Source organism: Oryctolagus cuniculus, chromosome 5 (genome assembly GCF_964237555.1).
Source record: "Oryctolagus cuniculus chromosome 5, mOryCun1.1, whole genome shotgun sequence".
Classification (NCBI taxonomy): Eukaryota; Metazoa; Chordata; class Mammalia; order Lagomorpha; family Leporidae; genus Oryctolagus; species Oryctolagus cuniculus.
Window position 1 is genome coordinate 102,250,713 of NC_091436.1, and position 21,386 is coordinate 102,272,098.

Here is a 21,386-nt window from a genome sequence, read left to right on the forward strand (position 1 = left end):
TAAAACAACTATAAACACCTATAAACACCTAAAACAACTATAAAAATTGCCTAATTAATCTCAAACCCAATAACTATTTTCACTGACAGTGATTATTTTACAAAGTACATGAATATTATTAAAAGATCATAAGGAACAAAGTTATAAACAAAGAATTTTGATTAAGTGAAACTTGAAAAGTGATTCCTGATCTATTCAAATATATAATAAAAAATGTAGTCTGAAGAGATCAGTAAAATGTGTATTTTAGTGATAAGTTGATACATGAAAATAAAAGCTTCCAAACTAACATAAAAAGTCTGAATAAAAACATGTTTTACAAAATCATAACAATTTATCTTCTATGAAATGATATATGTAAAAACATTTTTCAAAATACAAATGGTATAAAAAAGGAAATATGATTTTTCATTATGAACTGCAGCATATATGCAGATACTACATTTGGATTAAAACTGAAGCTTGTTTTTTTAATGATTTAAAAATTTCTCAAAATGTTAAACCACTGAGTAATGTCATTATCCCCTAAAGTAAAATAAAAGGAATAGAGATTTGAGAGATCTTAAAATCAAATGTATATAAAAATGGCCCAAGTATTTATACTCTGTTTAGATTGTAAAATATCTGAAAGTATCGATTTAATTTACCTTCCTATGATTCTGTAGGCAATTACATTTGTTTTCTAGTATATTTCTTGCTTAAGTATCAAGAGGAGTAGTATATTAAGATGTTCTCTTTAAAAAATTTATCAAAAGACTCAGTTCAAACTTAGCACCAACATGTTAATTCTCAGTAGAATGAAAAAATTTTAAAAATTGGATAAAGTGATTATTAAAGTTTGAAAAAGAAGAAATAAAGAAGCAAAAGTGAATCATGTGAACATTATAGTTTTAGTATAGAAAAATTATGGTGAAGCTGATGACTAGCAATCTAAGAATGAAGGGAATGGCTTGAAATGTATGATAGGTCTGGCTACTTTTAACATACCCAGTTCTAGTTTCTGACAAGAGGGAATCTCTTCTGTTACCGTAATGAAGTAGCTGTGCAATCCCTTGAAGGCCAGCAGCAAAGTGGCACAAAGTGTATAATGAAACCGATAGGCATGATGCAGGAAGGAATCTGCAATGATGAAGCTGCAACCCTAAACAAAGAACAGATTCAGGATACAGAGTGTTAGTAACTAAACATTTAAAAATACTACACGTGAAACTTGGGAAAATAAAAAACATATGCCAAAGTATCTGTCAGTTACAGTTATTCTAAAACATATATGACATTCAGCAATACTTTAGAATTATTCATACAATTTAACAAATAACACTATAAATTCAGTTATAGTAATTTTTAATAAAAAGCAGACTAAATTAAGATTTTTTTAAAATCACATGAGATTCATATTATATTTGGACTAAAGGGCAAGCACTCTGCTTTTATAGCATATTGCTCCTTTCCTTTGATAGTAATAACTATACATGCGCTACTCTAAGCTGGGTTTCAATTCTAACAATTGTTCTTTAAAGGCTCTTTAGGAATAATTCTACCAGGTCTGTAAGGAAGCAAGGGATGACAGCACAAGTCAATAAAAGAAACTAGCTGTCAAAGATCTCTTGTACAAAATGTTGTAAAATGTTGAAGTATCAGGTTAGTTCTCATAATAGTCAATTGGAACAAACCAATTTATAAAAATCATATGTAATTAGTTGCTGAGCTCAAACAATGAAAGAAATTACATCCACAGATAAAATAACTATAAATATTCCTTTCAAAATAAGAAAGAAAAGTAATTTATAAACATATTCAACTCTTACATCAGGTGATAACTGTTTTGTGTAGTTAATACCAAAGACCACACTTTCAAGAGTAGGAATCACAGAATCTTTGTTTTGTGCTGGTGCAGTTCTATTTAACCAAGTAGTCTTCACAGGGCGAGGAAAGCTGGAGGAGTAAGTTTTACATTATTACTGTCTTAATAGTATATTTAAATGTAAGTCAAATATTTATAAAAGAAAATATCTTACAAGAACAGAAAAACAAGGGTTTTGCAAGGTTATGAAGGCACAAGAATTCTTAATTTTATCTTTAATAATCTGAATAGTTAAGAAAAAATTCAATAAATATTTTTTAAAACCCAAAACTAGATGCTTAAGATTATTTCTCTATGACTGGGTTTCAGAAAGTCTCAAAGAACTCTAAAGACAAAACAGAATGGATCCAGAGTAGCTAAATAACAAATAAGAATCTAACTTTAATTTGGAATCCTGTCAGAACTAATTATCAAAATTTAAAATAAAAAAGCTCTTACTTGAATGTAGCAAAATTGCTAAATTTCTCTGATGACTATTTCTCAAAAATAAGATTTTCTTCCCCTTAATTCTCTTCACTAAAAAGCTATTAGCTCTATCGAGACAACTTTCATAAAGTTTCAAGGTATACTTTCAATCATACATTACATAAACTACCTCTGTTAGTATAAACAGTGCCTTTAGCATTCCATACAGTCCACAGAGTAACAGTATATTTCTTTTTGAATGTTTAAAGGTCATAAAAAATTATAAGCATTTGGGCAGTTTGGGAGTTTAGAAATAGGGAAAAGACAGGAAAGTAAATCAACGTTGACTTAAGCAGAAAGCAGCCTTAGCAAAATTAATTTGCCTTGCAAAAATAAAATATCTTTACCCCAGCAAAAAAAGGGAGTTACAAGTCAATGATAAATTCTACTTGCTACAGTATAATTTTTTTTTTTTTTTTTTTACAGGCAGAGTGGACAGTAAGAGAAAGAGACAGAGAAAGGTCTTCCTTTTGCCGTTGGTTCACCCTCCAATGGCTGCCGCAGCTGGCGCACTGCGCTGATCCGATGGCAGGAGCCAGGTACTTCTCCTGGTCTCCCATGGGGTGCAGGGCCCAAGCACTTGGGCCATCCTCCACTGCACTCCCGGGCCACAGCATAGAGCTGGTCTGGAAGAGGGGCAACCGGGACAGAATCCGGCGCCCTGACCGGGACTAGAACCCGGTGTGCCGGCGCCGCAAGGCGGAGGATTAGCCTAGTGAGCCGTGGCACCGGCTCAGTATAATTTTGAAAACTGAATCACTGGGGCTGGTGCCATGGCGCAGCAGGTTAAAGCCATCGCCCGAAGTGCCGGCATCCCATATAGGTGCCGGTTCTAGTCCTGGCAGCTCCACTTCTGATCTAGCTCTCTGCTATGGCCTGGGATTGCAGGTCCTTGGGCCCCTGCACCCATGTGGGAGACCCAGAGGAAGCTCCTGGATCCTGGCTTCGGACCGGCATAGCTCCGGCTGTTGTGGCCATCTGGGGAGTGAACCAGCAGATGGAAGACCTCTCTCTCTGTCTCTACCTCACTCTGTTAACTGTCTTTCAAATAAATAAAATAAATCTTAAATACATAAATAAATAAATAGAGTGAAAGAGTGGACAATGATTTAAAAAAAAAAAAAAGGAAATTGAGCCATAAAAGCTACACTTTAAAAATTCAAATATAAGACATGTAAAACACAGGCTAAGAAAGAAATATGAAACCCATCTATTTCAAATAATTGATGTAATCTCCATAGTTGGGGTGACCATAGAAACTGTTTTATATAAAGCTGACATTTTAAAAGGGAATGCTATCACTTAAAAATGTTTACGTGTATTTAGAGGGTAAAAATTTATGATAAGAGAACACCAGGAAAACTTGTTGAAGCGCAATAGTGAGCAAAGTGACCCTCAGACATGACCCCTCTACCAGCAGGCCACCAGCAAACGCTTTCCCTTCCCCTTCCCTTGCTCCCCATTTCCAACTCCTCATTTATGGGCAGAGGAAGTCAGGGAAAGATGCTGCTTCTTTCAGGGCTAAGTTCCAGCAGCAAAAGAGGGGAGACAAGGGCCCACAGCTGTAAGGTAAAGAACAGCAACCTCAGCTGCTGCAGGCACCTTGTTTCCCTTTCCAGTCACTGACCACAGCCAACAGTTCATTCTCTTGGCCTTTGATTCCCAGCCAAAAATGTCTTCTTCCAGCACATGGTTTCTAAGAGATGAGCTGCCCCTTTCTCCCATTAGTCTGTGGCAAAAACTGCTACGTTGCAAGAGGAAGCAGACATTTAAACCACTAGGATTAGTGATGTGAATATCACCATTCTGTTTAACCAGGCCATTAGAAAGCAACATTAATAACCTGTGAAGAGTTCTATGAACTGTTTGCATAATCTTCAGGAGAAAAACTCAGCCAGTTTTTTAAAGACAGTCTTGGTAAGTTTTTTAAAAGGAATGATGAAAACAGTTTAATTAGGGATTCTTATTGAAACTACAAAAAGAAGAGATTCAGAAAACTACAGTAATGTATTTCGTAACAAGACAAACTTTTAGCATTAAAACCTAACACATAAATCAAATAAAAGCAATACTGTATGTTACTTATTTTAAAGTTACATTGCAAAAAAAAATTTTCTTATACAATTAGCTTCATTTAGTTATAATCATATTACATACTAACCTATTCCAGAACTTCCAAAAAGTTTTATAGAGGTTTACAATAGAATTACATGTAATAAATACCTTCACATTTACAAAAGCTGTCATAACTGAGGACAACCTCTCAAAGGTCTAAGAGCTAAAACAAAGATGGCAAAACACTGGTAAAAAATTTCACTATAGGCCGGCACCGTGGCTCACTTGGCCAATCCTCCACCTGCGGTGCCGGCACCCCGGGTTCTAGTCCCGGTTGGGGCACTGGATTCTGTTCCCAGTTGTTCTTCTTCCAGTACAGCTCTCTGCTGTGGCCCAGGAAAGCAGTGGAGGATGGCCCAGGTGCTTGGGCCCTGCACTCGCATGGGAGACCAGGAAGAGGCACCTAGCTCCTGGCTTTGGATCGGTGCAGTACATCAGCCATAGTGGCCATTTAGGGGGTGAATCAAGGGAAGGAAGACCTTTCTCTCTGTCTCTCTCACTGTCTAACTCTGCCTGTCAAAAAAAAAAAAAAAAAATTCACTATAGAAGACAGAAGGTAAAGCAAGTAATCAGGAGAAATATTTTTCCTGGCCACGTGCTCTTATGGAACTGGATCAACATGATCTCTATGTAAGAGATTAGGGAGCAACACAATGGAAAGGGTTCTCAATTAGTTTTTAAAACAATGCAAAGATCTGCAGGAGGCCATTATTTGTGATTAATATATTAAATTATGTTGGGTTTCTACAAATTCTGAGGGTAATTATGCAAAATGACCAATTTAGGTTCTGATAAATCAGCCTACCATCACATCCCTTAAACATCATCTCTATATTAGTTGTTGCAATCAGATAAAGTCTACATTTCAGAAATCAAATAAATTTTGGTGTTTTACATAAAATACTGCTTTTATGTGTCAATCCATACTACAAGGATGATGTTTCATTGTAAGAACTGAAGATCTTGAATTGTATTCTTAAATTAACAAAAGGTAACCTATCACCCCATGGAAGTAGAAAGAAAAAACAACTATCTGAAAACATTACAATTCAAATTATTATATACTTTTAAGCTAGAATATTACATGGTATCATTTTAAAAGGCTTAATAAAAAGAATCTATAAAACTGGCAAATAGCTTACAAAGAAATAATTACTGTGGGGGATAGAGTGAAGGAGGTAAAATCAGTCTATCCAAAAGAGACAAAGAAAAAAACTAAGGGAAAAAATTAATATATTTTTCCAGAGAATGAGCAGCAACTGAATAGCACTGCACAAAAATACAGGTATAGACTAACAATTTTGTATGGTTACTTCTAGGTCACATTTTTTTTCTTGGTCAAATTATTTGGGATTGATAAAGATTACCACAAACTTCCATAAAAAATTTATCAGTCTAATTTTCCATACTCTTGATTTTTATTATTTTATTCTTTTAAGCAAAGATACTACATTAGTAATGACCAAAGTATTGGTTAAGTTTACCTTATTAGTGGCTGGTGTAGTGCAACCAATGATGCATGGATTGTAACAGACACAACAGAAAGGTGGAAATAGTCAAACATAACATTAACATGATGATGGAGGCCTCTATGGAGGTTAAAGTGCAGCTTCAATGTTCGGCTACTTATTAGTTGCAAGGCATTCAAATCGTCTGCCCTATAAAAACACAACATATTTGCATGTAAGCATGAAATATTTAGTATTTTAAACTATTAAAAACAATTAATTTTTTTAAAAGATTACTTAAAATTTATTTTTTTTGCCTTTTTCAACTTTTATTTAATAAACATAAATTCCAAAGTGCAACTTTTGGATTATAGTGGCTTTTCCCCCCATAACCTCCCTCCCACCCTCAACCATCCCATCTCCCACTCCCTCTCCAATCCCATTCACATCAGGATTCATTTTCAATTATCTTTATATACAGAAGATCAATTTAGTATATATTAAATAAAGATTTCAACAGTTTGCACCCACACAGAAACACAAAGTGTAAAATACTGTTTGAGTACTAGTTATAGCATTAATTCACATTGTACAACACATTGAGGACAGAGATCCTGCATGGAAAGTAAGTGCACAGTGACTCCTGTTGTTGAGTTAACAATTGACACTCTTATTTATGACGTCAGTAATCACCCGAGGGTCTTGTCATGAGTTGCCTAGGCTATGAAAACCTCTTGAGTTCACCAACTCTGATCTTATTTAGACAAGGCCATAGTCATAGTGGAAGTTCTCTCCTCACTTTAGAGAAAGGTACCTCCTTCTTTGATGGCCTGTTCTTTCCACTGGGATCTCACTCAGAGAGATTTAGGTAATTTTTTTTGCCACAGTGTATTTTCAACAGTCCTGAGTACCTAAGGAGTTTTTGTTTGATCATCTACTTACGAATAATCTCCATCTGTGAAGTGTAGATCTAAGGATAACAGAAAATTCATTTCCTCAAGAGTTTCTTCAATCTGAAGAGAAATTGTAAGATACTTTTTGAATATTTATAGAAATTTAGAAATATGCCTTCAGACTTTACAAAAAAATGTATCTAAATGTATATAAGGACATGCTTACCTTTTTTTCATCCAACAACATTTTAACTTTGAAGATCATAACATCATTTAAAACAACCTCTTCATTTTTGTAAAGAATTTGAAATGTTTTACTACAAATCAGAGAATCATGAACTGAAGCTGGAAAGGCTAAAGTTATACCTAAAACAAATAAGATATATAATTGACAGGTAAAAGGCAAAGTACAATACTGTATGTAAATTAATACATTTCTTTAAAATACTTTAAGATTGAATATATTATTATTCTGAGGGCATTACTATTTTATATAGTATTGGAACAATTCTGAAAGTTTACTAATTTCTTTGATAAAATGGAATAAGTTATAATTACAAAATTAGTTTATATCTTACCTTAATTTGCAAGATAAATAAGTAGATATTTAAGTGGTCTGTATATCAGTTTTCTACAGCTGAATGGTAAATAATTTGGCTGGGGAGCCAGCACTGTGGTATACTGGGTAAAGCTGCTGCCTGTGATGCAGGCATTCCACATGCGTGCTGGTTCTAGTCCCAGCTGCTTCACTTCTAATCCAGCTCCCTGCTAATGAGTCTGGCAAAGCAGCAGCAGGTGACCCAAGTCTTTGAGCCCCTGCACCCACATGGGAGACCCAAAAGAAGCTCCTGGCTTTGGTCTGGCTCAGCTCTGGCTGTTGCAGCCATTTGAGGAGTGAGCCAGCAGATAGATGATCTGTTTCTATAAAATAAATCTTAAAAAAAAAAAAAAAAAAAAAAGAACCACAAAGAATTTGGCTGGTATTTGTCCTGATTGCTAGGAAATAAGCTCTAAACTCTCAGGATAAAAAATGTGGCTAGCCAAATTTTCCCCAGGTTTTGGGATGTAGCCTCTAAATATTTGGTGAACTTTGATAGTTTAATAATGAATTGAATCATGGTTGCCCCTAGATAGTTTATGCTAAGGAGATGATTCAAGATGGGGGCTGGTTATACCCACAAGAGCACCATGTGATTAGAGTTGTTTCCTAGCCAGATGATGCAATTTCAATATCCAGAGAGGAAAGGAGGACTGGAGACTGCTCCGTGGTGGATGATTCAAATCATCTTGCCTACATAACGAAACATCAATAAAAACTCTGGATGTTGCAGTGACTGAGTGTCCCCAGTTGGAAATATCCTGTATACATACTGTTACTTATCAATGTTAAAGGATAGGAGGGGGAATGCATCCTGACTCCATGGGGAGAAAACAACAGTTCCCATCTAGGACCCTCCCAGACCAGCGCCATGCAGCTTCTCTTTTGGCTCATTCTGATTTGTGTCCTTTGACTATAATGACACTGTATCAAGTACAGCACTTTCTGGAGTTAGCTAAGTTGTTCTAGTGAATTATTACCCATGGGGGAATAATGGGAATATCTGCTTGTAGCCAGGTAGTAAGAAGTGAGGTTAGATGGTAGATTACTGGACTTTACTGATATCTGAAGTGAAGGCAGTGTTGTGGAAGTTCACATTCTCAATTTGTGAAATTTGGTTTATCTTTGGTCAGTCATGTCAGGTCATTGCAATAGTCCACTTATTGTCATCTTAATACCCTATCTTCCAGAAACTACATGAGAAACAACTGAGGGAAACTGTTAAGTATTCAAGGTAGAGAACAAGCAAGGCAGCCTTGGAACCAAAAGTGGCATATCAGAGCCCAGCTGAAGAAAGCAATGTGTCCATGTTGGGTGGCAGCCTGATGTCACAGTCCATGTGAGTAAGAAGGGCAGCTTGGAATGAAGTGTCAAAAGCTGATCAGGGTGAGGAGGGCAACCTAATTGAAGGGGTAACTGAGAGTAAGATACTGGAGCCAAAGTAAGACAAGGAGAGAAAGTGAATGGTAGGGCATATAAGCCTTGGGGGATGGAACCCAAGTAAGGGTGTTCTTGCAGAGAAGTGGCTTGGTGAAGGGTATGGGAGTCCAAAGTAATGAGAACATTTCCACATGCAGATGGGGGTAGAAGGGTTGAGAGAGGCAGCTTGACACTCTACTGGAGTCTAAGTAAGGTGAGGACACACCTGAAGAAAGATCTGGCACAAGACCTTGGTGAATCCAAGTCAGGTAAGAAGCGTATCCACAAAAGAACATAAAGTGGCCTGAGATGAGTCAAAGTAGAACAAGGGAAGCATCCATGAAGGAGAAGGAGCACTGACAGGAGACTGGCACATATAAGGAGTTGGTCAAATAAGAAAAATAGACTCAGGATAATAGAAGCCAGTTTTCTTAACCATCAGAGAAAGTGTATACAAATGTTGAAAAACTACTTTTAAAACATCAAGAAGAAAAAGTTCTTTATATTGTAACTTTTCTGTAAGTTTGAAATGCTTCAAAAATAAAGGGAAGGGAAACACAAGGGGTCAGAAACTCAATTTCTGAATATTTCAGGGAAGAGTTGAGGAAAGGAAGAAATTTTCCTCTATAGAAAGAGCACATTTTGGGGTTGGTGGTGGGGCGTAGTGGGTTAAAGCCCTGGCCTGAAGCGCCAGCATCCTGTATAGACGCCGGTTCTAGTCCCGGCTGCCCCTCTTCCAATTCAGCTCTCTGCTATGGCCTGGGCTAGCAGTAGAAGAATGGCCCAAGTCCATGGGCCCCTGCACCCGCGTGGGAGACCTGGAGGAAGCTCCTGGCTCCTGATCGGCACAGCTCTGGCCACTGTGGCCACTTGGAGAGTGAACCATCGGATGGAAGACCTCTCTCTCTATGCCTCTACTCTCTCTGTGTAACTCTAACCTCAAATAAAGATAAATCTTTTGTTTTCTTTTTAATATACTTTATTATTCAATGATCAATACCACTCAATGTGTATATATATATATATTCGAGGCACACATCTAAAGGTCAATATCACTCAATCTGTCATTAGTCCACAGGTCATAACACACATCTAGGAGTAAGGCGATTTCCAGAAGTATCCTATCCAGCAATGGTAATAAGTATAAAGCATAAAAGCATAACCAGCTTGAACACTCATGGCTTAAGGATGTAATATAGGGAACGGCGCTGTGGTGCAGCGGGTTAATGCCTTGGTCTGAAGCTCAAGCATCCCATATGGGTGCCGGTTCTAGTCCCGGCTGCTCCTCCTCCCATCCAGCTCTCCGCTATGGCCCAGGAAAGCAGTAGAGGATGGCCCAAGCCCTTGGGCCCCTGCACCCGCATGGGAGACCTGGAAGAAGCTCCTGACTCCTGGCATCAGATCGGCGCAGCTCCAGACATTGTGACCATCTGGGGAGTGTACCAGCGGATGGAAGACCTCTCTCTCTGGCTCCACCTCTCTCTGTAACTCTGTCTTTCAAATAAATAAAATAAATTTTTTTTTAAAAAAGGATGTAATATGAATGCTGCGTTCTCAAGGTTGGTATCATGGTCACAAAAAAGTCAAAGTTCAAAGTCTCCCTTACTACTTGGAGAAACAGATCTCAGAACAGTCACTTACAGGCAGGAGTCATGGGACAACTGGCACTATCTTTAAGAAAAAAAAGCACATTTTATTTAAAACATTCAAACAATGGATTCTCTACTTGCTCTTCCCTAGGAAGGCTGCTTCTCACTCCGGTTGGAGCTGTTTCCTCCTCTATACTCCTTTTACTGATGAGTTAGAGCTTCTTTGTTTCGTACTGATGCTTTCAGATGTTCTATGGCATCTCGGAAACCACCTCCATCAGTAGCTTTGAGCTCATGTGATCAGGCAGTTCAGGACAACTCCACATCTTGCTCACGTTTGCAGTCTCTACAAACCTCTGACAGCCTTCCTTTCTTTTTTGTCCTTTTTTTTTCTTTAAGCCTTCATTTCTTGAAGGTACTGTTTCCTTATTCATTACTTTCTCCAAAACTACTTTAGTCATTCCTCTTAGTGAATTCAACAGCTTATGTAGATAAACCTTCTAATCCTTGACTTTCTAGGTTCTTTTTCTAACTCTCCTTATGTGTTCTTGCCCTCCAGTCCTCCTTAGTTCCTTACCCCTAGGGTCACTTCCTAGACTTTCATGTTATGCAGGACTGTAACTCATTTGTAATGTGAATTTCAATCAACTCCTCCTCTCATACCTCCAATCTTTTCAGCTTGCTTACTCTACCACAAATTCAAAAATCCTTTGAATCCACTGAGGAGTTTTTATGAATCATACTCTTTACTATTATCCCTTTATTTTCTCTGAAGTTCTCAATTTCTTCCTTAAATCCTATGATCCATCATAACCACATACTCTTGCTTACTTCCTATTAAAGACATATGCTACTCTTGTTTTGTCATAGTGGCCTAGATCAATCCCAGCCTTGATAAATGCAGCTCTCTGCCTAATCCATACTTTTACTCATAGCTGATTGTGCCTGGGGAAAAATATCTAAGTATTCTGACTGGCTATACTTTAAATTCATGACCACTAATCTTAAGTGAGTCCCTAGGCTGCATAGCAATCACACTATATTTTCCAAATCCACTTTATTCCCACATTCCTAAATGACCATTTCATATTTTTTTTTCTTCTTCTCAATCCTAGCCATCAGACTGATACCTTTGTTTCTTATTTCATGAGAAAACAAAAATAATCAGAATTTCTGTTAAGTTCTACCACTGCACCTATCAGGACAAACTCCCTATTTCACTGCTTTCCTTTCTGGCAAAACTCCTCAAAAGAGTCTTTGGCATTTAGTACCTATAATTCATCTCTCATTAGTCCATTTGGTGATAGCCAGTCTACAAAACGGCCACCAGTGACAGTCTACAAAACAGCTGCCAGTGATTCTTACTTCCTGGAATTCACACTCTTGCATAACTTTCTCCTACAAAGTCCAGGGTTGATCTGTGTGCATACAGCAGAAGTAATGGTTGATTTGTGTGAATGAATGTAGCAGAAGTAATTGACTACAACCTCATGAGAGACCCTAAGCCAGAGCTATCCAGCTAAATCACTGACACAAAGAAACTGTTTTGTTGTTTTAAATTAAGTTGTAGTTAAAGTTTTACATAGCAATACTTAATCCACATCTCAACAAGCCTTTTATCTTGTCATGGACACTAATGACTTCTGCTTGTTCAATCCAACAGTCAGTTCTCAGATCTCATCTTACTAGACTTATAATCAGCACCTGTCACAGTTACACATTCTCTCATTCTTGGAACAAATCTTTACTTTGTGTTCACCACAATCTTGTGATTTTGCTCCTAACTTTATGGATCACCCAATTTTCCTTCCTCCCTCCCTCCCTTCATTCCTTCCTCCCTTTCTCTTTTTTTCTCGTATTCTCTCCCTCTCTCTCTCTCTCTCTCTCTCTCATTTCTTCTGGTTTATTTCTCATCAAGAAGCAGTATAATACAAAAGTTAAACACACAGACAATGGAGCCAGACTGTCTGTGTTTAAATTTGGATTCTGGCTCTTCCTACTTCTATGATCCTTATTAATCCTTTTCTTTCTTCCATGCCTCACATCCCATTCTTCAGTAAGTCCCACTGGCTCTATCAGCATATACAGTATTAACTGAGTCAGAATGCTAGAAATGCTCAAACAGAAAAAAAGAAGAGTGCTTAAGAGAATGCCTTAAAAGGGACTCTAGCACCAGAGTAAGAAATTCTGCACAAAATAAGTAATTCTAAATTGCTTTGAAATGAAGAACAATAATTAACCTTCAGTTAAAGTTACCTCTTTCCTCACTGACATCAAGATTTAAAGCTTTTTAAAAAAGTTAACAATCTCTGGGGCTGGTGCTGTGGCACAGTGCCGGCATCCCATATGGGTGACGGTTCAAGTCCCAGCTGCTCCACTTCCAATCCAGCTCTCTGCTGGCCTGGGATAGCAGTAGAAGATGGCACAAGTCCTTGGGCCCCTGCACCCATGTGGGAGACTGGGAAGAAGCATCTGGCTCCTAGCTTCGGATAGGTACAGCTCTGGCTGTTGCAGCCAATTGAACCAGTGGATGGAAGACCTCTCTCTGTCTCTGCCTCTGCCTCTCTGTAACTCTTTCAAATAAATAAATAAATCTTTTTAAAAAAAGATAATAATATTTTAAAGTTAATAGACTTGTTTTTCATTCATTCCCAAATCAATAACTATGGGCAACTGATGTACAACTCCCTTCTAGTCATTCATACACCCATCTAATCAATGGATATTTGTTGGATACCTATTATGTGCTAGATTCTTGCTAGGTGTTGGGGATACACACTAAAAGGAGGGATTGTTAAAAACAAGCTGATTCAGAATTTACATTATAATGAGGGAAAAGTGGAGGAGATTCCAAGATGGCAGATTAGGGAATGACATACTGCACTAGGCCAGGGATAAACAGTCAAAAAAAAAAATATATATATATATATAGGAAATGCACTCTCAGGGGGAGAATTGGAGAGAAAACCATATTGGAAATCCAACAAGAGGAAGAGGAATGCTGTGGATCTGTGTGGAGGGTGCAGATACGCAGCAGGAACATGGACACAACACACAACTGTAGTAGGAAGAGCCACAGTGAGTGGCAGCTTTGAGACAGAGGTGAGACTGGACTGTAGCAACCCATGGGGATATAGCCAGAGAAGAGCATGGTGTGAGTCCAGAATGGAGCCCTGGTGGGCTAGTGATTGCTAGTAGTTGCCAGTGGACCCAGTGGAAGTAGAGGGGGCCTGTTTACCCCACAATAGCACCCACTGCCTGGCTGAGAAAGGGCAGCTGCCATTTTGTGTTTGAATGGGAGCTACGGAAGCCTTTGCGCATGTGTACACCAACCAGCTGAGACAGGACACCATCTTCTCAGCAGTACTGACAGCAGTGGCAGGGAGAGAACATTTGGCCAGCAGCTCTTGTGTACGTGTGTGATCCAGAGATTCTAGCGGAGGGAAAAATCCACAATCCCAACTGACTTTGAGCCTGGCTGGGAGGTGCCGCAGTCACCCAGGATCAAGATGCCTAAGCAGAGCTGGTTCAGGGAACATCTGCCTTTCTATTGACTGAACAGGCTGGCAGGGCAGAGCAAAACATCTGCACCCAGCAACTGTGGGAGCCTTGTGTACTGAGAACACGGGGGACTCGGCAGTTACATGAGAGGGCACAAGGTATAGCTTGGTCACTGGGCAATCACTGGGTGCGGCTGCACATGCTTGGGACTCCTTGATAGCCTGGCGGTGGGGTCATTGCAGCAGGAACTCTGCTCAGGGAAAGGTATGTGCAGATCATCTGTGCGGTTTGTATGGCAGCACGGATGAGTGCTGAACACACTGGGGCTAACACCCAGGTATTGTTCACTTTGGAGGAGAGGAGGTGAGGGTATAATTACACCAACATAAGTGATTACCTTCTGTTAACAAGAGGATTATATTCTGTTAAAATTTTACCCCTTCTGTTAACAAGAGGCGATCTACCATATTCAATCTGGGTGCTACCCTGGATACTTACCCACCCCTCTAGCACTGACCAGAAATCCCTGGCCACACCGACCACCCACCACTTGTTATTCACTGAAAGTGCAGAGATTCCAGTAAGCCACAGAGGCATAGCTCAAAGATAAAAGTCATCAGAGGAAAAAAAAAATTAACTCCATAAATGCCTAGAAATAAAATAAACACAGAAATTTAAGAACCAACAATGAGGAAGACACCATGAAATTCCCAAAGGAACACAACAATATTTCAATAATAGAATGCAAAGATAAAGAGACTGATGAAATGTCAGAAATGGAATTAAAAAATTAATCCTAGGAATACTCAAAAGCAATCAGAAGCAAGTCCATGAACTAAATAAAACCATACATGACACGAATGAAAATTTTCCCCATGAAATTAAGATTTTAGAGAGAAATCAAAATGATTATTAGAAATGAAGAATTCCATTGATCAAATAAAAAATGCAGTGGAAAGCCTTAAACAGCAGACTTGGTGAGGCAGAAGAAAGAATATCCACACTAGAAGGAAAATCTTTGGAAATCTTTTAGACAAACAAACAAACAAAAAAAAAACAACCAGCCAACCAACCAAAAACTCAAAACCAAAACAAAACAAGAAAACAACAAGAAAGTAGGAAACTTAAAAACAGTGTTGGAGATTTAAGGTATACTATCAAATGACCCAACACATGAGTCTTAGGAAGTCCTGAAGCTGTGGGAAGGGAGAATAGACTGGAAGGCCTACTTAGTGAAATTAGCTACAGAAAACTCTCCTGATTTGGAGGAAAAAAGGGACAAGCAAGGAGAGGAAGCACATAGAACTCATAACAGACATAACAAGAAAAGATTCTAAAATGTGCATGACTGAAATGCCAGATTACTTTCAGAGGATCTCCAATTAAGACTCACAGCTGACTTCTCATCCGAAACCCTACAGGCTAGGAGAGAATAGAGAAACACAGTCCAAGTCCTAAGGAAAAAAAAAAAAAAAACAAAAACAAAACTGCCAACCCAGAGTACTGTACCCTGCAAAGCTCTCATTTATGAATGAAGATGAAATAAAGACCTTCCATAACAAACAGAAATTGAATTTGTCACCACTCATCCAGCCTTACAAAAGATACTTTAAGATTGTGCTACACATAAAAACACAGAAACAGGGTCATCACTGAAAAAAAGTGAAGGAAGAAAATCTCCCAGTAAAGGTACAAAGGAAATCCAAAGTAAACAGTAAGAATATTTATGGAAAAATAGCAGGATGAAGTCATTACTTATCAATTAACTACTCGAGACACTCTGAAACATATGCGAACACATGAAGTCTGAACAACATGCTCCCGAATGAACAGTGGGTCACAGAAGAAATCAAGAGAAATAAAAAAATTTCTGAAAACAAATGAAGATGACAATGCAACATACCAAAACTTAAGGGCAGCAAGAGCAATGTGAATACTGAAAGTTATAGCAATTGGTGCCTTCATCAGAAAATTGGAGGGGGCCAGCACTGTAGCAAAGTGGGCTAAGCCTCTGCCTGCATCGCTGGTATCCCATATGGATGCCAGTTCAAGTCTCAGCTGCTCCACTTCCAATCCAGCTCTCTGCTATGGCCTAGGAAAGTAGTAGAACGTGGCTCAAGTTCTTAGGTCAATGTACCTGCATGGGAGATCCAGAAGAAGCGCCTGTCTCCCAGCTTCAGATTGGCTCAGCTCTGTTGTGGCCATCTGAGGAGTGAAGCAGCGAATGGAAGACCTTTATCTCTGTCTCTCCCTCTCTTTGTAACTTTATAGCTCTCAAATAAATAAAACAAAATCTTTTAAAAAATTTAAAAAGATACAGACTGGCCAAATAGATTAAAAATCAAGACCCATCAGGCTGGCGCTATGGCGCAGTGCGTTAACACCCTGGCCTGAAGCACCGGCATCCCACAAGGGTGCCAGTTCAAGTCCCAGCTGCTCCACTTCTGATCCAGCTCTCTGCTATGGCCTGAGAAAACAGTAGAAGATGGCCCAAGTCCAATGGCCCCTGCACCCACGTGGAAGACCTGGAACAGGCTCCGGGCTCCTGGCTTCGGATCGGTGCAGCTCTGGCCATTGTAGCCAACTGGGAAGTAGACCATGGATGGAAGACTTCTCTCTCTGTGCCTCTCCTCTCTCTGTGTAACTCTTTCTAATAAATAAATAAAGCTTAAAAAAAACACACACACCAAGACCCATCAATTTGTTGCCAACAAGAAACACATCTCAGCAACAAAGATACATGTAATAACCAAGACAGAGGCTGAATCAGTAATAAAGACCCTCCCAACAAAGAAAAGTCCACGATTGGAGGGCTTCACTGAATTCTATCAGACATTTAAAGAACTAATTCTAATTCTTCTCAAGCTATTCAATCAATTGAAATTGATTTGAAACGGGATCCTCCCAAACTTCTTCTATGAAGCCTGCATAATTTTAATTCCTAAGCCAGAAAAAGATACAACAGAGAAAGAAAACTACAGGCCAATATTCTTGATGAACGTAGATGCAAAAGGCCTCAACAAAATATTACCTAATCAAATCCAGCAACACATCACAAAGATCATTCACCCAGAACAAGTGAGACTTATCCCTGGCATAAAGGGATGGTTTAATATTTGCAAATCAATAAATGTGATACACTGTATTAACAAACTGAAGAACAAAAACCATAGCGTTATCTAAACAGATGAAGAGAAGGCATTTGATAAAATACAACATCCTTTCATGATGAAAGCTTTAAACAAATTGGGTATAGAAGGAACATTCCTCAAAACAATCAAGGCAGTTTATGGCAAACCCATGGCTAGCATCCTATTCAATGGGGCGAAAGTTGGAAGCACTCCCCCTAAGATCCAGAACCAGACAAGGATGCCTACTCTCAGCACTGCTATTTAATATATTCAAGTTTTAGCCAGAGCCATTAGGCAAGAAAAGGTAATCAAAAGGATACAAACTGGAAAAGGAGGAAATCAAACTATCTCTATTTGCAGATGACACGATTCTAAAAAAGGGATGAAAAGACGCCACAAGGAGACTATTGGAACTCATAAAAGTGTTTGTTAAAGCAGCAGGATATAAAATCAACACAGAAAAATCAATAACCTTTGCATACACAGACAATGCCATGACTGAGAAAGAACTTTTAAGATCTGTCCCAAAGACCTGCCTCCTTAGTGCAGTAGGTAGCACATCAGTCTCATAATCTGAAATTCTGTCCCATTCACAATTGCTCCTCAACAAGGATGTCAAAGATTTCTATGATGAAAATTATAAAACATTATAAAAAGAAATAGAAGACACTAAAAATTGGAAAAATCTTCCATGTTCATGGATTGAAAGAATCAATATCATCAAAATGTCCATACTACCAGAAGCAATTTACAGATTCAATGCAATCCCAATCATAATACCAATGCCATTCTTTACAGATCTAGAAAAAAATGCTAAAATTTATATGGAAACACAAGAGATTGCAAATAGCTAAAGCAATCTTATACAGCAAAAACAAAGCTGGAGGCATCACAATACCTGATTTTGTGACATACTATAGGTCAGTTAAAATCAAAACAGCATGGTACTGGCACAAAAACAGTGTTGTAGACCAATAGAACAGAACAGAAATCCAGTGATTGATCTACAACCATCTACAACCAACTTATCTTTGACAAAGTAGCTAAAATGAATCCTTGGAGCAAGGACAGTCTCTTCAACAAATGGTGCTGGGAAAACTGGGAAAAGCTGTACCAAAAACAAACAAACAAAAGAAACACATCTATCTTTTGCAACAAGATGGATGCAATTGGAAAGTATTATACTTAGTGAAATAAGCCAGTCCCAAAAAGTTCTCCATGTGCAGAGGTATAAAACTAGACTGCTACCTTACACCTTACACAAAAATCCACTAAAATGGATCAGTAACCTAAATCTACAAATCAAACTCTGTAAAACATCAGCATAGGGAAAGATTTCTTAGATAAGAACCCCAAAGCACAGGCAATGAAAGCCTATATTGACAAATGAGATTACATCAAGCTGAAAAGAAAGAAACAGCAACCAAAAGAATGGGAGAAAATATTTGCAAACTACGCAATTGATAAAGGATTAATACCCCAAATATATAAAGAGCTCAATCAACTCAACAACAAAACAAACAATCCAGTTAAGAAATGGGCAAAGGACTTGAACAGGCATTTTTTCAAGAGAGGAAATTCAAAAGGCCAACAGGCATATGAAAAAATGCTCAGGATCAGTAGCAAATCAAAACCACAATGAGGTTTCACCTCACTCTAGGTTACAATGGCTCTCATACAGAAATCAACAAACAATAAATGCTGGCAATGATGGGGGATGGGGGAAGGTACCCTAATCTACTGTTGGGTGTATATAAACTAGTGCAGCCACTGTGGAAGACAGTATGGAGATACTTCAGAAATATAAATATAGGCTTAGCATATGACCCAGCCATCCCGCTCCTGGGAATTTACCCAAACCAAAAGAAATCAGTAACTCAAAGAGTTATCTGTACCCCAATGTTTACTGCAGCACAATTCACAATAGTTAAGATATAGACTCAACCCAGCTGTCCACTGTTGACTGGATAAAGATTATGGTATATATACACTATAGAGTACTACTCAGCTGTGCAAAAAAAAAAAAAAAAAAAAAAAATCTTGTCTTTTGTAACAAGATGGATGCAACTGGAAACAATTATACTAAGTGAAATAAGCCAGTCCCCAAAAGACAGATATCATATGTTTCCCTGATCCAAGGTTAACTATAGAGTACCTGACATGTAACATATTGGAGTGAAATAGACATTTTGAGATTCGATGATTGTTTACAGCCTTTGTTTCTTCCATTAAGGAACAGTGTTTTTTTCTTCACACTATTTGTTGAACTCTTTTACTTAGTGTAAGGTTAACTTTAGGATCATTAAGTAAAGTGAAAATAGATCTTTGTAAATATGTGAATGGGAGAAGTGTGAATGGGAGAAGGAGAAGGAAGAAGGGTTGGAGCGTGGGCAGCAAGGAAAGTGGGGTGGAAAGTATCACTATGTTCCTAAATCTATATTTATGGACTACATGAAACTTTCATAACTTAAATAAAATTTTAAAAAAATAAGAGCTAAAATTATTAAAGTCTTAAAAGAAAATAAAGGCATAAATCTTTATGACTCTGAATAAAAATGAGGGAGAAGTGATAGAGAATATAGTAAGAAAGTAATGATACAGTATGCTTGGAAGTAGTAAGTGCTATGAAGAAAAATAGAGAGGAAAGAGGTAAAAAAGATAGCAACTTTAAACAGAAGTCAGGCAATGCTTTTTGAGAGGTGATCTATCAGCCAAGAACAGAACAGGGTCCTGTATTCTTTCCCAGACTGCATGCCATTCGCTTGCAACCACTATCAGCCAAGAACAGAACAGGGTCCTGTATTCTTTCCCAGACTGCATGCCATTCGCTTGCAACCACTATCAGCCAAGAACAGAACAGGGTCCTGTATTCTTTCCCAGACTGCATGCCATTCGCTTGCAACCAGTCTAGAGGTTTACTCCTTGCAGAAGATACAGTAGAAGCCTTCCAACTTCAAAGATACCTGGAAAAACTGAGAGTATGAGTATATAAGCATGGGTATATTGAATTTTAAATGCAGATTCCCAGACATCCTCCTTTACTGTGCTTCTAGAAGGCTGGCAGCAAGATTCTTACTCTCCAGGAAAGATACAGACAAAAGCTTTCTCTGGTAGTTCTAGAACTATAGAGTCTGAGACTTTATCCTACTTGCAAGCTAACAGCTAGCTTGCAAAGGTTTCATAGATTCTTGGAAGAAACATGAGACTCCTGGGTGAAAAACAAAAGATTTTACTAGTCATAGTAACAACATCAACTTCTGTTTACACTAGCTACCCTTCTACTCACTTCCCCAAGTCCCATGGCAGGGATATTGCTACACATGTAATGGGTTTTTGGTCATGATCAGAAACTCTAGGCTCATATAACTTCAATCTTTTTTTTATTTTTTTATTTGACAGGTTGAGTTATAGACAGTGAGAAAAAGAGACAGAGAGAAAGGTCTTCCTTCCGTTGGTTCACTCCCCTAATGGCCGCTACAGCAGGCGCTGCGCTGATCTGAAGCCAGGAGCCGGGTATTTCCTCCTGGTCTCCCATGTGGGTGCAGGGCCCAAGCACTCGGGCCATCCTCCACTGCACTCCTGGGCCACAGCAAAGAGCTGGACTGGAAGAGGAGTAACCAGGACAGAATCTGGCGCCCCAACTGGGACTAGAACCTGGGGTACCGGTGCTGCAGGTGGAGGATTAGCCAAGTGAGCCACGGCGCTGGCCGCCTCAATCTTTTATAAGGGAAGGGGCTATAAGAAAACCTTTCTAACCTTTGCATTGGAGAGGAACATCATCAACATTATACTGGACAGTAAGCAAATGTGCCTTCTGCTCCAGCCATTTGTTACACAAGCATCCATAAAAAATTAGTTTGTAACACAATACTGACAAGTATCCCTGTTCACAAATGACAGAATCATGGGAATTCATGCAGAAGAAATTTCAACAACGAATAGGGTAAAATTTGAGATTCTTCACAGTTCTTGACATGGGGAATTTGATAAACCCAATTAAAAAGTGCATGGATATTGCCTTTAGAGATTTTGTAGTTAATGACTATCACCTTAAAGTGAAGCTTAAATAGACTGTCCCATGTAAGCCCTCAGAACTTCCAATGAGCCTTTCTATCAGTCATGTAGACAACTGGGGCCCATAAGACATCTGAAGAAAGTTTTTAACATTTAAGTTGGAATCCGAAACAGAGCAAAGAAAGCAACTTGTAAAAGCAAACAAACAAAAAATACTCAAAAAACCCATCTATTAATCTATGAGTATTGTTCTTAGAGAAGATATTGCATTAACTAAACAAGAAAACACTGCCATAACAAAAGAACAGTCAGAAAACAAAGAGCACCTGACTTTAAAAGAAAGAGAAGG

General features: G+C 38.5%; 1 protein-coding gene across 15 annotated transcripts in view; it reads right to left on the reverse strand.

Moving 5' to 3' along the window:
• FAM135A (family with sequence similarity 135 member A) overlaps positions 1-21,386 on the reverse strand; it is a 125,822-nt gene that overhangs the window by 55,409 nt on the left and 49,027 nt on the right. For 12 of the 15 annotated variants that reach the window (XM_070073900.1, XM_070073902.1, XM_008263090.4 and 9 more), the window contains 5 exons: positions 7,012-7,151; positions 6,835-6,905; positions 5,929-6,102; positions 1,809-1,935; positions 988-1,141 (listed from right to left, as the gene is read on the reverse strand). In XM_070073900.1, the coding sequence (XP_069930001.1) occupies positions 988-1,141; positions 1,809-1,935; positions 5,929-6,102; positions 6,835-6,905; positions 7,012-7,151 (666 nt within the window). Of the gene's footprint in view, positions 1-28; positions 1,142-1,808; positions 1,936-5,928; positions 6,103-6,834; positions 6,906-7,011; positions 7,152-21,386 lie in introns of all 15 variants that reach the window. The other 3 variants (XM_051855525.2, XM_008263094.4, XM_051855524.2) reach the window with 2 other exon arrangements.